This window comes from Alligator mississippiensis, chromosome 7, assembly GCF_030867095.1.
Source record: "Alligator mississippiensis isolate rAllMis1 chromosome 7, rAllMis1, whole genome shotgun sequence".
In the NCBI taxonomy this organism is placed as follows: Eukaryota; Metazoa; Chordata; order Crocodylia; family Alligatoridae; genus Alligator; species Alligator mississippiensis.
Genome location: NC_081830.1, coordinates 3,253,542 through 3,271,602, shown reverse-complemented (window position 1 = coordinate 3,271,602; position 18,061 = coordinate 3,253,542). Strand labels below are relative to the sequence as shown.

At 44.1% G+C, this 18,061-nt stretch overlaps 2 protein-coding genes across 2 annotated transcripts; both read right to left on the bottom strand.

Moving 5' to 3' along the window:
- Window positions 1-1,973: 1,973 nt before the first annotated feature.
- On the bottom strand, window positions 1,974-2,870 carry LOC106740205 (olfactory receptor 14A16-like; the record flags this gene model as incomplete). Its single annotated transcript, XM_014608922.2, has 1 exon — window positions 1,974-2,870. A coding segment is annotated over exon 1 (897 nt), but the record flags the coding sequence as incomplete, so codon positions are not given.
- Window positions 2,871-14,017: 11,147 nt separating this feature from the next.
- LOC106738808 (olfactory receptor 14A16-like) lies at window positions 14,018-15,028 on the bottom strand. The gene has a single exon (XM_059731536.1). It carries the CDS (start codon window positions 15,005-15,007, stop codon window positions 14,060-14,062), a length of 948 nt encoding a protein of 315 aa, XP_059587519.1. The 5' UTR covers window positions 15,008-15,028; the 3' UTR covers window positions 14,018-14,059.
- Between the last annotated feature and the right edge of the window lie 3,033 nt (window positions 15,029-18,061).

Sequence of the window (18,061 nt, the reverse complement as noted above, 5' to 3'; positions counted from 1 at the left end):
GCCTCAGCTGAGACTATGAACTGAATAAATTCTCTCAGCCCTTGTGTCTGAGCTTTCTCATCCAATGTCTTAGAGAGACTGCCACTGTCTAGAGGTCCTCAACCCAACTCCTCCAGAGGCTCTCTGCTTATTCTATCAAGCGTTTGCCCTATCTGTTCACATCACTATCAGTGGCATTGACATCAGTGACTTGAAATAGCATAATTGTGGTTGATTTTGTAAAGATATAGTCTTTACTTTCCTAACGTCCTTCCAATTTGTTTTCAGAAACCTACTCTGTGCACACATGGAGCTTATTATCCTATTTTTACCTAACTTGCTTTTAAATGAAACTAAAGGTTAAATGTAGGTTAAACAACTGTTAGGGGGCATATTGACACTTCAGTCCTTACTCATGCATGCATAGCTTAATGCAGATCTTTGGACCTGTGAGTCTAGAGCAGAAGCAATAATGCTGAGCATCATCATAGAATCATAGTGTTGGAAATAACCCTAAGACTCATATGGCCCAACCCCCTCCATCCTTCTCTATTTAGTAAGGGCGAACAGTTATTCACCCTCCTCTTTATGGCAGTTTTTCAGATATATGAAGACTGCTATGATCTCCCTCTTAACTGCCTTTTCTGCAAGCTAAAGATGCTTAGTTCTCTCCGTTTCCCCTTGCATAGCTTGCCTTTCAACCATTTATCATTTTTGACTGCTCCATATTCCTTCTTAAAATGTGGAGCCCATAATCACACAGTAGCCTAACTAGCATCATGTACAGGGGTCCTATCACCTCCCTTATTATACATCTATACATCTGTGATTGCTGTCCAGAACTGCATTCACGTTTTTGTAGCTATGTCAAATTCCTGACTCATGCTGAGTCCGTGATCCACCAAACCCACCGGGTCTTTTTCAACAATGCTGCCACACAGACATTTATAATCCCAGCTGTATTCGAGCTTTTTATTATTCTTCACTAGGTGTAGCATTTATTTCCTTGGACTTCATCCTGTGGTCTCTAGACCAGCTTCGCAATCTATCTAGATCCATCCAAATTCTATTCCTATCCTCTAAAGTGTCTGCAGTTTGTCCCAACTTCTAAGAATCTGGATATTTGCCTGTATATTGTTTCATCGAAATAATTGATTATACCAATTGGTAAACAAAAATCTTCACTTTGTCATTAAACCCGAATTCTTGCTAAGAAAATTTATTCCAGCGACTTGACCTAATGAAAGGTATAAGATTCACACAAAGAACATGGTCTGCCTGTGTCCTTAGACCCACACGGCTAAAACCTACACCCCTGTTTTACATCTAATACTCCTGTTGTTGGAGCCCCAAACTGCATGAATGTTTCTGTAGCTACATCAAATTCCACGTTCATATCGAGTCTGTGACCCACCTTTTCAACCATGATAACACCCAGGAATTTTAACCCAGGCTGTATTTGTGCTTTTGATTCTTCTCCCCTATGTGCAGCAAGTTGCATTTATTTTGTGGCCTTCGTCTTATTGTTTCAAGCCCAGCTCCCCAATCTATCCGTATCCATCTGAACTCTATTCCTGCCCCCTAAAATGTTTGCATTTCATTACAGTATCACGTCACCTGGAGATTTACCTGTATATTCTGTCATCTGAATAATTGATTGCACCAATTAGTAAACAAAACTCTTTAATTCTTCAGTATCTTATAATTGATGGGATATATTTTACATGGTGCGAAGACAGTAAAATTGATGCATGAAATATTACATTCCCACTTCAACAGTGTCAACCAAAATGAGAAAAACCAAGTCTTTGACATTACGAAGTTACAGAATTAACCTACCACCTTCATTTTTAATATGCAAGACTCACACAATACTATGAAAAAAGAATAAGTTAATTTGTAAATTAGAAAAGAAAAATATAATAGAAGGAAAGTCATGAAAAAAAGTTGGACATTTTGTTCTTGGAGCGGATCAGCCTGTGGAGCAGTTTCCTCAGGGCAGCTTGGATCTCCCTGTTCCTCATGCTGTAGATGACCGGATTCATCAATGGAGGCACCACACAATACAGAACAGCTGCCAGGAGATCCAGATGGGACGGGGAGTCAGAGATGGGCTTTGTGTAGGCAATGCCGCCAGTGGAAAGAAACAGGGAGACCACGATAAGGTGAGGAATGCAGGTGGAGAAGGCTTTCTGCCGGCCCTGCTCCGAGGGGATGCTCCACACCGCGGTGAAGATCTGAACATACGACACAACGATGAAAACAAAACAGACTAAACATAAAAACACACTGAAGGCAACAGCTGCCAGCTCCCTGCGGTATGTGTCAGAGCTGGAGAGCTTGAGCAGCTGGGGTATTTCACAGAAGAACTGATTGATGGTATTTGAGTGGCAGAAGGGGAGACTAAAGGTGTTCCCAGTGTGCAGTGCAGAGTACATGGAAGCAACAACCCATGAACAGGCAGCCATCTGGACGCAAGCTCTCCTGTTCATTATTATCTCATAATGCAGTGGCTTGCAGATGGCAACGTACCGGTCATATGCCATGATGGTGAGGAATGAAAGATTGGCTGCACAACAGAGGAAGAAGAGAGAGACCTGGGCCACACATCCAGCATAGGAAATTGTCCTGGTGTTTAAGAGAGAATTGGCCATGGACTTGGGGACAGTGACAGAGATGGACCCAATGTCAAGGATGGACAAATTTGCCAAAAAACAGTACATGGGGCTTTGGAGGTGATGGTCTGTAGTTACAACAGTGATGACAAGGAGGTTCCCCACCAGAGCTGCCAGGTACGCTGCCAGAAAGATGACAAAGTGCAAGATCTGCAGCTCCCGAGTGTCCGAGAAGCCCAGGAGGAGGAACTCGGTTACAGTGGTCCAGTTGGACATCTTCCCTCCCAGGGCACCGTGCAAGTCCTGGCTATAATAGAACAAGGGCAGTGGTAAGGAGGAGAATAACAAACTCAGTGGCTTTGATATTCCCATCACTACTGTCTCAAAATTCATGCTAAGAATGGAAATAGTCCATTTTTCTTCCCATGAAATATTTGATTTTAATAAATGAATTTTCCCTGGCAAGACCCTACATAAAATAAAATATTTTCTTATTCCTTTAGAAAGTGAAGAAAATGTTAACCCAGCCACACCTCAGGATTCTTTTCCTTTGCTTTAAATCTGAAAGTCTATCATTTTTTCAATAGATCTCACCTAGAAAATGTATGCTGGAAACAAATATGTATGAAATAAAAGATATTATATAAAAAAGATGAATTCCTTAGAGGTCCCAATCCCACCCCTCTCTTCTTCCCACCTTACTTCCAATATGCTATATATCATTGTCTGCATTCATAGCAAAAACATTGAAGATGTCTTTGTTCACTCTTGTAGCTTTGAATCGATTATACATAAAGTGCAGAATGATTTGTGTAGCCAGGTTTCCAACTTTTAATCTTTTAATATCTCCTCTGCATCTTACTAAGACTGAAAATCATTGATGCAGAAAACTTACTGAAATAGTTTTTGTGGAAGTTTCCTCACCTCTTGTGTCACATTCAGGCTTCCCCTGCTGAGATCCTTTGCTCTTGTCCAGTTGATCTCTCAGCTCTCCTCTGCACCAACCACTAGTCTGGGTCCCCAGAAGCACAGCTAACTCAGAGGTCTTTCTCTGCTCCCTCTGTCACTGAACGACTGGAGTGAATCCAACCAGGTTTCTGAGTGTGTAGCTGACCTCAACCCCGCCTTGTAGAAAAGGAGTGAAGCAAGGTGGCAATTTTGCAGTAGTTTTCTTCTGAAGGCTCCTGGGACTCGTTCCCTGGAGTCCTGCACAGCTCAGAAGGGAAACCCCAGATGTAAACAGTCCGAGCTGTACAGATGTTAGCAGAACAGCACAGCTGTGCTCTGCTTTAATCCCCCTCACAACACAAGTCATGGGATCTCCGAGAAGGCCCTGAGCTTCTCTGTCTTGCTCCTGTTAGCCAGGCTGGGCACCTTAGGATGCAGGGAGGCAACAGATTACAATTGGGTTAGTTCCTATGCAGTTTTTCATGAGAACATAACATGAGAATAAAAGTCAGGTTGTAAGGTGCAAAAGACAAATAATTCCCCATTGCAATGCCCCAGAGCAAGGCATTATTTTGACAAAATATTAGCTCAGTAATCATTACTAGGATCCTGGTTCTGAATCTACTGTCATGAGAGCCCACAGAAGAGCCATGCGCATGATCAGAGGGAAGGAAAACAGACCTTACGACGACAGGCTGAGAGTTATGGGGCTCTTCAGCCTGGAAAAGCACAGGCTCAGGGGTGATGTGATAGACACCTATAGGTTTATCAGGGGTGACCACCAGTATCTGGGGGAATGATTGTTCACCAGAGCGCCCCAAGGGATGACAAGGGCAACCGGTTATAAACTGCTGCAAGACCGTTTCAGGCTGGACATAAGGAAGAATTTCTTTGCTGTCCGAGCCCCGAAGGTCTGGAATAGGGTTGGAAACGATCCATGCTCTGTTAGGACTCTGCAATACTAGCAGGTACTAAGCATTCATTTAGCACTTGCTAAAGCTAGTACTAAATATCTGCACAGTAACAACTGCCCAGTGGGGCGGACATGGAGATGCACCCATTGACTGTGCACACTTATTTAAAAATATCAACATTTCCCAATCCCCAAAATTGGGATTTTTTAAATTTTTTTTTTTTTTTTTAATGAACCAAACAGTCCCAAAATATTTCATTTTGACCTTATCAGTTTTGTCTGGACTTCATCACGGCAGTTGGCTGTCTAGAGCCCATGACCCCATTGTATCTACCCTGTGGAGGAAGGTCTTTGGCCGCTTTTGGTAACAGAGGCCTTCTCTGACCCTGCGCGGTGCGGTACTGCAGCTGGGCAGCAAAAAGAAGCAGCACTGGGGAAAAGTGGTAGTAGTCACCTGGGTTTGGTATCAGCCTAGTTTTCCTCTGAGCTTGGTCAGTCTGGCCTAAAAGTGGAAAATGTTGGTGATCTCCCTCCTTATCATATTGATGTGTCCATTACATAGAGTTATAGAGATATCCCATGAGCCCTCCTTGCAACCTTCAAGAAAAAGGGGGTTTTGTCCTCCCAATGTGGAACCAGCACTTTCTGATGGCATCTCTGATTGGGAATCTCCTTGATATCACAGTTATCATTCTTGACATCTTGCAATTGGTTAGTTTTATTTTAGGTGGTGCAGACAGTAAAACTGATGCATGAAACATTACTTCTGCACTTCAACATTGTTAACACACAATTATACAAATCAAGTCTCATTGTCCTTACAAAGCTACAGAATTAACCCATCACCTTCTTTTTTTATAAGTGCACTGCACATGATAGTATGAAAACAATAGTTTCATGAGTTAATTAGAAAAGAAACATAAGTAAAGCAAACTCATGAAAGAAAGATGGACATATTGTTGTTGGAGCGGATCAGCCTGTGGCACAGTTTCCTCAGGGCAGCTTGGATCTCTCTGTTCCTCATGCTGTAGATGACTGGATTCATCAATGTAGGAACCACACAATACAGAACAGCTGCCAGGAGATCCAACTGGCCAGCACCACATTTGAGTTCGTGGGAATGGACATGGTTAGTGCAAGTGGGCACCAGTTTATTCTTGTGCTGGTAGACTATGCCACCAGTCCCAGAAGCAGCAGCCATATGCTCAATCTTGGCCAAAGTGGTTGCCTCAGTATTTGAAAGTACTCTCTTTCTGGAGAGTTGTTAAAGAAACAGGGCATTGTGTTGATGTCATGGCTCCTGCAGGAGGCCTGAGCACTCTTAAGGTCCATTTGGTGATCTCAGTTCACCATCCACAAATAGATGTCTTGGATGAGAGATTCAACCAAACATTCACGGAGATGCTGTGACGCTTTGAAGCTGGGGAACCCCAAAGTTGGGACAAGCTACCGCACTATTTATTAGGGCTGTGTGAAGCTTCAGGTGCTGATTCGATTCAGAGGAGATTCGGCCCTATTCAGCAGCCGAATCTCTGAATCTGAATCGAATCGGGAGACCAAAAAAAGCTCTAAATCAATTCCAAGCCTCCAAATCGATTCAGAAAAGATTCAGCAATTTGGGCAGTCCCTGCTCACCATTACAGGGAGCTGGACCCAGGCTCCATGCTGATAAGTAGGTGGCGAAGTGGGGAGGGGACCATGGTGTGGACCCACACCAGGCCCTATCCCTGCCTGCTGCCTCAGCCCCTCTGAGTGCCCCCTGATTCCCGCTTGGTCTCCCAGCTCCATGAATGGCTGCCCCACCTGGCCCCAACATCCCAGCTCTTTAAACAAACAAAGAAAAGGCCCTGCACTCACCAGATGCTGCAGCAGCTGTCGGGGCTTCTGGGGGCTCGTGGCAGAGCCCTCCCCATGCAGCATGGTGCAGTGGGGTGCAGTGGGGAGCGCTCTCCCACCTGGCAGGATCCAGTGAGTGCAAGGCTTTTTTTTTTTCCTTCAAAGAGCCAGGATGCGGGGGCCAGGTGGGGCAGCCATTGACAGGGCTGGGAGAGTAGGCGGGTGATGGGGGCCTGTTTGATTTGGAGATTCAGCTGCTTCAGCAGCAGCCGAATCTCCAAATCAGATTTGGCCAGAAGGATTCAGGACAGTGTTTTGATTGAATCAAATCAATCAAATCAAATCAATTTGATTTGAATCAAATCATTGTCCCCTGAATCAGCCGAAACCGAATCCATAGTGAATACTAGCTGCTTCACACAGGCCTACTATTTATAATTTGTAATTTAGAAGGTCCCATCATCATTGATGGGCTTTTCCCCTTTTGAGTTGTTGTATAGCTGGCAACCCCAGGAATATTAGACATCTTACAAAAATCTTTGTAGGCTCAGGGTCAAAGGGGCAGAAGGTGGTACAGTATGTCCTTAAATTGCAGGAAAAGCTAGATTAAGTGGGAACCATATCTGGTCTCTCCCAGCAGTGACTAAAAGCAGTTACTGACCCCTCCAAGAAACAGCACATTCCCTAAAGAGTTAACCCTTTGAAATAAATGGTTAAATCCCAATAATTCATTCTCATTTAGAGACAAATTGTCTTTAGGAAATACAAACAGCCTTTCCGCCATAACAAAGGTAATATAGCATTCATAGATATATTCATTTCAATGTAATCTGGAATCGGCTACATAAATACCAGACTAAACACTGTAACACATTTTTAGGAACACAGTAGAGTCCCACGGACACACAAAAAAAATCAAGAACCTGGGGACAGTGTTGTCCAAGCATCTATAGACACTTATTTTTCATTTCTTCACTAGTGAACACACAAGCATATTGGTCTGTTAGAAAACCCTAAAGAGTTTCCCTATTGAGAACCCCAGTACAAAGCAATTAAAAATATGTCTACTCTTCAAATCCTCCCCCCAAAAAATCCCACGTAGTCTCTTTAAATCAAGATTGGATCTTTTTGAAAGGAAAGATTAAATCTTAACAAAAATTAATCAAATGAAATATTGCTTTTTCCAGTCTATTGCTTTGACAATCACAGCAACCTATTCTGGCTTCATACAAAATTACTTCATTAAATCAACCAAATGCTCAGATGAAAAAAACTCGAAAGGAAAACAAGAAATCCATTGGTCCCTCAATCAGATTTTTTTATCCTCCAAAATAGAAAGAACCTAATATCTGTCAGAGATCTGCTACAGACCATTTTTTTTGCAGGCACTGTCTAAATAAGATGGTTGATATGTGTCTCTTCATAACGAACATCATGAGAGCAAGAATACAGAAATGAAAGATATATTTATTTGGGAACTCATGTCACATTTTTATTACACTGATATTTGATTTTTCTTTTTTTTTTTTTACAGTAAACTGATTTCACATTATATTTTCACAGAACAAATACTGTAATCACGTCATTATAACTGTTAGGAATAACAGAAATGAACTACAGTCTAGAGAGGGAGTCATGAGAGGGAGACAAATTTGTTCTTGCTGCCAAATAACATCCTACAGAGATGTTTCCTCAAAGAAGCCTTCAGCTCCTTGTTCCTTATGCTGTAAATGAATGGATTCATCAATGGAGGAACCACAGAATACAGAACAGCCATGCTAAGGTCCAGAGCAGAGTAGGACCTTGAAGTGGGTTTCATGTGGGCAAAGGTGCCGGTGCTCACAAGCAAGGAGACCACAATAAGGTGAGGAAGGCAGGTAGAAAAGGCTTTATTCCGGCTTTCTTCAGAGGGCAATCTCAGCACTGTAGGTAGGATTTGAACATATGACACAACTATGAAAGCAAAATAGCTTGACACTAAACACATACTAAATGCAATAACCCTCAGTTCTCTGAGATACGCATCAGAGCACAACAGCTTGAGGAGCTGGGGGATTTCACAGAAAAACTGGTTGATTATGTTGGAATGGTAGAAGGGTTTGCTGAATATGCTCCAACTGTGCAATGCAGAATAGAGAATAGCAGTGACCCATGCACCGGCAGCCATTTGAATACAAGCTGTCTTGTTCATTATCATCTGATAATGCAGTGGCTTGCAGATGGCAACGTACCGGTCATATGCCATGATGGTGAGGAAGGCAAGATCAGCTATACAAAAGAGTGGGAAGAGAAAGACCTGGGCCACACATCCGAAATAGGAGATTGTCCTGATGTTTAAGAGAGAATTGGCCATTGACTTGGGGATGATGACAGAGATGGATCCAAGGTCAAGGATGGACAAATTCACCAAGAAGTAGTACATGGGGCTGTGGAGGTGGTGGTCCGTAGTTACAACAGTGATAACAAGGAGGTTCCCCACCAGAGCTGCCAGGTACGCTGCCAGAAAGATGACAAAGTGCAAGATCTGCAGCTCCCGAGTGTCCGAGAAGCCCAGGAGGAGGAACTCGGTTACAGTGGTCCAGTTGGACATCCTCCTTAGTGCATTTTGCAAACCCTGTGGATAATACAAGCAGAGAAATGTTAAGGAGGAGAGTAACAAGCTCAACAGTTTGGATATTCCCATCAATAATCTCTCCTGAGCAGTGTTCCAATGTTTCATGATAAAAGTGCACAATATTTTCAGTTAATTTCTGCCCCCTCCTAAAGTTTTGATATTTAAAATAAATGATAAATATTTTCCCACTACATTATATGAAATTTATACAAACACCAAGCCTACTAAAAGAGTATACTGCAGTCAAAAGCAAGTTTTATAATTAGTTGATTGGGACTGCAAGAACACAGAGGGTTTACCTTTTAATTGCTTCATGCCCTCATTCTCCTCTTCCCCCCCCCCCCCCCATTTCCAGTTTCGCTGTAAAGATACCTCCCTTCACCGAGTTGCCAGACCAAAGTAACATAGTCAACCCAAGGAGCCCAGTATGGAGGGCAGAATAGGGTTCAGAGGCCTTGGGACAGTAGCCTATGAACCATCGTAGAAAACCCACATGGTAGTTTTGGCTGGAAGCATTTTGTATTTGATTTTAATAGCAGTAACAGGAAAAGCAAAACTCACAGGGAAAAAACCAAGGCCACAGCAAAGGCAGGCTCACTGAAACCAGCACTTGTGATGGCAATAAAATGCTAACGCATCCTCCTTTCCTCTTCACTGCTTTCTATAACATCAACATGGGCAGCATCCCAAGAGTCAACTTGTCTGGACTGAATCTATACCGAGTTCAGCCTGCCACGATAAGCTAATTTATATGGTCCCCACCCCCGGCTGGACGGTCATCTCTCTGCCATGATAGGCCAATCCCATCTTCCTGGCCCTTCACTTGGTGTCATTGGTCTTTGTCATTTGGGTCCAAAAACTTGAAGCTCTTTGGGCAAGGGATGCTTCTCACTATGCATTTGCTCGTCACACTTTCTTGGATCCCATGACCCTAATTCAAGAGGCACTCACATATGTAAGATATATTTTTAGGGCGGGGGATCAACTGTGAGGCTTACTGAGTTATCCTTCCTTCAGGTGTTTTTTTTTTACTTTCTAGGAAACAGCAACATCTGGATGCCATGAATAGGTGGGGTTGGCATTCTGGTGTTGCTGGGAAATACTGCTGCTCTGTTGTGGGACTTACAATTTAATCCTGGAAAGAGATTTCTTATAAAAATGTCTTCTCTTAAAGACAGAATGTTTTGCAATATGTACATTTCTTCAAAAGCCTACGTTTATGTAGAAGAACTAAAAATCAAATGTATGGGTGGGATCATTTGGTTTACATTTGCAGTCTCCTGCAGCTTTTGATTGAAAAATCTCCGGTTGCAAAAACACTAAAATACGTGGGTTCTTGGTAGAAAATTCAGATTTTCTAAAGGAAGCTGTTTTCTTCTCTTTCTTTCTTTTTTCTTTCACCAGCTAAAGAATTTTGACTACTTTGCTATTAAAATGTTGATAGACTTCCAGTTGTATGTCTTTTTTAGGTTCTTAAATACCACGCACATCCCTCTTCTTCCCAACCACCCACAGTTAATTTGAATAATAAACTTACTGCAATGGGAAGTTTTTCTCAACGCTTGATAGATCCTCCGGTGCCAGGATTCCTTCCTTTTTTCCCACCACTGATCTACCTCATTTCCCTTTTCCCTGCCACTGCCAAATCTTTCAAAGTCAAAGTATCTTAGTAGGAGCTTTCTCTTTGCTCCAAGACTGACCTGACAGAAGTAGATCCAAACCAGTTTCTCTCTGCAGATGACAGGGAACTTCACTGGCTTGGAAGGACTGATGCTGGGGGAAGGTGGTTTATCCACATCTCTCTTCTTAGGGCTTCTGGGACTTGTTCCCTAGAGCCCAGCTTAGCTTTGAAGCACAGAATCAGAAATAAGCCTTCCTGGATTCATACTGTGAAGACATAAAGTTTTATTTTGATTGTTTAGTTTGATCCCCTTGTATCTATTGTTTCATGCTTCTGGGCTAGATATGTAGCATTTGGAGGCCAGATTAAAATATTCAGGCATCTAAAATGTCAGGGAGATATGTAGTCACTATTAGGAAAAGAGTTGCATAGATTTGCTGGCTCACTTTTGTACCTTAGGTGGTGTTGCCAATACCTCTAAGACCTACCTGCATTTTGGACATAACAGTGCCTCTGATATAGGTAGCTCATTAACTTTTCTCCTAACTTTTATGTCCTGCAATTCTTTGTGCCCAGTCTATGTCATAATACCCATCTTTTTATTTTTTGTGTTGCTTTGGTTCTCTGTGATTGCAGAACAATGAATCCTAGGATTGGCAAAGGAGGAGAAGGGAGTGAGGAATGAGGTCTTCAGTGCTCTGTTTCCTTAGGGCGCGTCTCCACATCATTGTACAGGGATGTTGCTACAGCGCCATGCTTTAGTACTTCCTTTGGGCCTTTTGTGCCTGGAGTAACTGCCCCAAAGTGGAGTAACTGCCTGTACTGCGCCGTGTGTGCAGTGCACGGTTAGATTTTGCCACTACGTTCCTGTAGCAATGTGCTATACCGGGAGTGCACCGCTATGAGGATGTAGCCGCCAATCATGTGTAGACCCACACGATCACTACCTCACCGTAGTGCGCCACATGGCGACGTAGCTCACTGCTATGTCACTACAGACCTTCAGACCACTTTCCCCTGATTCAGATACATCCTAGGTCTCAGCTCCCCTTCATTTCTTGAAAACCCTCCCAGCTACTTCTCTTAAACCCAGAGGTATCATACACAGATGGGCCCCACATGCCAGATCTAGCCTGCAGGGGTGGTCTAGGGGCAGTGCTCCATGAAACTTGTGTTGTACACTGGCCATGTATGCTTCTTGATGCATGTGTACATCCCTATCTCTGCACATGACATGTAGCGCAAATCCACTGCAAAACCATGCAAAGCAGATGTGTGGGGCCAGTCTGGAGCATGTGCCTCACATAGCATGCAGTGCCAGTCTGGGGCACGTATGGCATGTGGCATTTGCACCAGGCTGACTGTGCACGTCGGACTCCACATGTAGGGTTGGTCAATGGGCCCAATCCAGAGATTCCCTCAATCAAATGTGCAGGGCTGGTCGCTCACAGATGCTGTCTGCAGCACACATCCCAGCCCAGCTGTATGTTGTATGCACCCTATGCCAGACAGGCTCCACAAGGAAAATCCAGGGATTAGAGACTTGTTCATAGACCTGATTTCTCTTGATGCAAACCTGACAGGTGCCGGAGCCTGATGTGACAATATGCGTCTTGTTGGCACTGGATTTAAAAACCAGGCCTGATACATTGTTCTGCGCAAGCACAACTTTTCATTGGAGCAACCACAACTCTTTCTGTTTGATAACAGGCAAATTTTATTGATACAAAGTGTTAGAAAATAGGAGTAATGCAGGCAGGGAGTGGGAAGGCAGTATGTCCGGCCGGCATGAGTGTGCCACCCTGCAGTTCTTGCTTGAATCTCAGAAGTCAGCAGTCTTGGAGGTCGAGGGTTAATACCAACTTCAGGTAAGTATTTGCAATGTATAAGAAGAGTAACATAGAAAGGCACCTTGGATTTGTGTTTAGGAACTAAACGAAAAAGCCCATTTGCCCTCCCTGATGTCAGCCAGTCTGATCATTTGACCATTAGTATGAATAAGAGCTTATAAAATAGTAATATGTCCCCTGAAGAAGGGGTAGCCAACCCTGTTAACCATGATGTCCTGCTGTGGGGCATTCTGCTAATGACTGACTGTTGCACTGGGAGCTTCAAATGCAGAGGAGAGAGTAGGAGGGAGCGCGCTGTGAAGGAATGCCTGACAAGGAGAGGAAGCCGGGCTGCTCTGAGCTCTAGTGGCTCATGTAAAGTCTGCAGATGGCAGAGGATTTGGGTCTATTCAATTTATGTTTCTAGAGGCTCAAGTTGGTTTGGTGTTACTCTGTAGAGCTAACTGGCCTGCAGTAGGCAGCAGGAAAAAGGACCCACATACAGGGCTACATTCAATTTATAGTCAGAGAATAGTTTGTTTTATTAGGAGCTAAAATGACATCAGAGGCAGCGACGTTCATAGCATCCTAGGACTGGAAGGGAGAGTATTTAGAAACAGGGAGGTGAGTTGGTATCTTATATCTATCTTCAAATAAGCATCTAACTCACTGTAGGGCTTTTTTATGTACCCCAACCTGCTATGGCCCTGACATTTGTTCTGAGTGATGTGATAACACTCCCTTCCTACAGTCAACTAACAAGGGTTAGAGTTCATGAGACAGCTGTTTCTAAACCAGTCAAAAGTTATTAGGCTCCCACCAATGCTTGAGCACTTTTGAATGTCCTAGCCCTCTGAACACTGGATCTCAAAGCGTTGGTGGAAGAACTTGTGTTCTCTCAACCTCTCCTTGCATGGCATGCTTTCCAGCCCTTTATCATTCTTGTCAACTGTCTCTGAACTTCTCTAACTTCTCTATATTCCTGCATAAAGTGTGGAGCCCAGACCTTCACACAATAGTCTAGTTGAAGCCTAAGTAGTGCCATCTACAGTGGCACTATCAACTCCCATGTTTTATGTCTAATACTTCTGTTGTTGCAGCCCAAAACTGCATTCACATTTTTGTAGCTACAACAAATGGCTGAGCCATGCTGAGTCTGGGTGGCAGCAGTGTTGAAAAGGACCTGGCAGGCCTGGTGGATCACAACCTTTTATAACCCAACCTGTATTTCTGCTTTTGATAATTCTTCTCTAGGTCCAGCACCTTCCATTTATTGGCTTGGACTTCACCCTGTTGTTTCTAGTCCAACCTCCCAATCTATCCAGACCCACTGGAATTCTGGTCCTATCCCCTAAAGTGTTTGCACTTCTTCCCAGCTGCATATCACCTGGATGTTTGCATGTATATCCTGTCATCCGAAGAACCGATTACATCAATTACTAAATTAAATTCTACAATTCTTTGTCATCTTACAATTCGGGGGGATTTATTTAACATATCGCACAGAATGCAAGAATGATGCATGCCGTGTTGCTTTTCCTTTTCAACAATGTTAATACAAAAAGAGCCACGCCATTGTCCTTACAGTGCTACAGAACGTAGCCCACCAGCTTCATTTTTATAAGGACACGATATGTACAGTATATTATGAAAACCTTAATTTCATGCATAAATTATCAAAGAAATGTAATAAGTAAAGCAAAGTCATGAGCTAAAGATGCACATATTGTTCTTGGGCAGGACCTGCAGTTTCCTCAGGGCAGCTTGGATCTCCTTGTTCCTCATGCTGTAGATGACCGGATTCATCAATGGAGGCACCACACAGTACAGAACAGCTGCCAGGAGATCCAGACGGGACGGGGAGTCAGAGACAGGCTTCGTGTAGGCAATGCCGGCAGTGGAAACAAACAGGGAGACCACGATAAGGTGGGGAATGCAGGTGGAGAAGGCTTTCTGCCGGCCCTGCTCTGAGGGGATGCTCCACACTGCGGTGAAGATCCGAACATACGACACAACGATGAAAACAAAACAGCCTAGACCTAAAAACGCAGTGAAGACAATAGCTGCCAGCTCCCTGCGGTATGTGTCAGAGCAGGAGAGCTTGAGCAGCTGGGGCACTTCACAGAAGAACTGGTTGATGATATTTGAGTGGCAGAAGGGGAGACTAAAGGTGTTCCCGGTGTGCATTGCAGAGTTGATGGCACCAGCAGCCCAAGCACTGGCAGCCATCTGGACACAAGCTCTCCTGTTCATAATTATCTCATAATGCAGTGGCTTGCAGATGGCAACGTACCGGTCAAATGCCATGATAGTTAGGAGTGCAACACCAGCTGTACAAAAAAGGAGCAAGTAAAAGACCTGGGCCACACATCCAGCGTAGGATATTGTCCTGGTGTTTAAGAGAGAATTGGCCATGGACTTGGGGACAATGACAGAGATAGAGCCCAGGTCAAGGATGGACAAATTTGCCAAAAAGTAGTACATGGGGCTGTGGAGGTGGTGGTCCGTAGTTACAACAGTGAGAACAAGGAGGTTCCCCACCAGAGCTGCCAGGTACGCTGCCAGAAAGATGACAAAGTGCAAGATCTGCAGCTCCCGAGTGTCCGAGAAGCCCAGGAGGAGGAACTCGGTTACAGTGGTGCAGTTGGACATCCTCCTTCCCAGGGCACCGTGGAGGTCCTATGTATAATAAAATCAGGGCAGTGGTAAGGAGGAAACAAATTCATTTCCCATCAATAATGTCTCCTTATCCGATTTCCAAATTTCATGGTAAGAACAGAGATTTTCCAGTATTTATCCCCATTGCAAAGTTTTTCTTTTAGTACATTATGTTTCCCTAAAGACACCTTACATAAAATAAAATATTTTGATATTTCATTAAAAAACTAAAGGAAATCTTTTTTACCCAGCCGCAGCTCAGGCATTTTATTTTTTATTCTGCAAGTCTACAGTTTTCAACCCATATCAGCTGGAAATATTGTGCTGAAAGAAACAAAAGTAAGTTGTAAGAACAAGGATATTAAACAAAAAGATGAATACCCTGGAGGTCCCATTCCCTACCCCACCTCCCTATAAGCTGTAAAACGTTCTCTGAATTGCTGGTAAAAACACTGAAAATTTCTTCATAAACTCTCCCAGCCTAGAATATATTAAACATAATATTCAGTATGATTTGTGTTGCCAGGTTTTCCAACTTTTATATAACTAAATCTCCTCTGCAACTTACTGAGGCAAGACCTTGCATTGATGTAGCAAACTTACTAAAGTTGTCTTTGTGGAAGTTTCCTCATCTTGTGTCATATTCAGATTTCCTCCACTGAGATCCTTTCCTCTTGTCCAGTTGATCTGTCAAATCTCCTCTGCACCAGCCACTAGTCTAGATCCCCAAAATCAATGATAATTCAGAGGTCTTTCTCGGCTCCCCCTGTCACTGCATGACAGAAACCTGGTTGGATTTACTTCAGAGCGCGCAGCTGACCTCACCCACGCCTTTTATAAAAGGACTGAAGCAAGAAGCAATTGTTCAGGGGTTTTTTTTTTTCTTTTAATGGCTTGTAGGACTCATTCCCTGGAGTCCTGCACAGCTTGGAGGCAAAATCCCAAATGTAAGCAATCTTCGCTGCTTAGATTTTAGAAAAACAGCATAGCTGTGGTTTAGGCAGAATACAAGTCATAGGATCACTGCTAAGGCACTGAGCTTCTGTATCTTGCTCTGTCGTCCCTGTGAGCCAGACCGGGCCGCTTTGGATGCACAGAGGCACCAAGTTGCAATTCAGTACGATTCTATGCGAGTTGGCAAGTCACTTGTTTAGCAATGATAAAAGAACTCCACGCCCACACCCAAAATACCTGAAAAATAATTATCCTGAAAAATACCAACAAGAACTTAAGATGACGCATCAGGTGGTAAGATGAAAAAAACCCCTCCACTAATTTTCAATTTAATCAATATGTTCAATGACTGGGCAAAACAAGTCCCATTGCAAGGCATCACATTGAGGAAATATTAGCTCAGTAATCATTAGTAGGGTCCTGGGTCTGAAACTGCTGTTGTGAATATGACAGACCCTCAGACCACTTTCCCTTGTTTCAAATACACCCTGGGTCCCAGCGCCCCTTCATCTCTTGCATACCCCACAGTCTAGTTCCCTTTAACTCAGGGGTGTCAAACACAGATGGGCCCCTCGTCCCAGGTCAAGCCCGCAGGGGTGGTCTAGTCACTAGTGAAGGGGCAGCGTGCAACTTGTGTTGTGAACTGGCCAGGTCTGCTGCTTGCAGCACGTGTACAGCACTGTCCCTGCACATCCCATGCAGTGCAAACCCACCCTAGCACCATGCACAGCGTAAGGTATGTGGGGCAGTCTGGGGCACATGTGACACACAGCATGGGGCATGTTCTGCATGTGGCAGTTTCACCACACTGACCGCGCACACTGGATCCAGCATGTAGGGTGGATCAATTGGCCCAGTCCAGACAAACCCCCGATCTAGTCCACAGGGCTGATCTGGCACAGGTGCCCCATGCAGCACACATCCAAGCCTGGCCTCATGCTATCTACACACCATGCCAAACAGGCTCCACAAGGAGAATCAAGGGATCATTCATGGATCTGATTTGTCTGGATCCAAACCTGGCAGGGGCCAGAGCCTGATGTGACAATACGTGTCTCTTCCCTTCAGTAGCCATACTAACCTCCTCATCTGGGGGCTCCCACTTAAGCCAGTGGTTGGTTGGAGCCCAGCAGCTAAGAGATTTACAGTGCTTGGACCGTACTCACTTCATGGATGCTCCCCTGGGCAGAAACAATTGACTCCAGCATGGCAGAAATGGACAGATGCCAACATTTCCCAAGTCCCCAAATTGTGGCTTTTGGATTCTTCTCACAACACCAACTGTCCCAATATATTTCATCCTGACCATATCAATTTTGTCTGGACTTCATCACATCAGTTGGCAATCTATAGCTCACCAAGCCACTGGATCTGGCCTGTGGAGAAGGGTCTTTGGCAGCTTTTGGTAACATGGGGCTTTGCTTGCAGTGTGTTGTGCTATATGCCGCTGGGTGGAAAATGCTGCTGACCCCCCATTTTATCATACTGGCTTATACGTTATGTTGGACAAGCCAACCACACAGATATCCCATGCGTCCTCTTTACAACTTTCAAGAGAAAAATACCCCAACATGGAAGCCACCCCTTCAGTAACATTCAGTAAAAGGCATGGAAGTAAATGTTTTCTGCTTAACAAGAGGGTCTGTATCAAAAGTCTTGCATTGAAGGTCAGAAAGGGCCATTCTGGTCTTTCCTGCATGAAAAAAACACCAGAAGTCCTCAATCATTGCTTGTGTAGGCTGAGACCTATTATAGCACATACTTTGGAGAGCTCCTTGACTCACTATTCAAACCAGCTCCTACCCCTGCACCCATTTAGTCACTCCCCAATGATAGCCTTACCCCATGTTCATCAGCAGCGTACAGTTGGGTAGCCCCACCATTGCCAACTCAACTCTCGGCATGTAGCCCCTACTCCAGTCCTTCTAGATTCAACCCAGTCCCACTTGTCAAATCCCCAGTCGGGCACTTCATTGCTATACCTGACACCACAGGCACAGGCCTAACCCTCTATGTACTTCTGATTAGTCTGCAGCCTTGCCCCCTCGACGGGGCCCTCCTAGCAGTGGATGAAGGAGCACTTGATGATAAAGC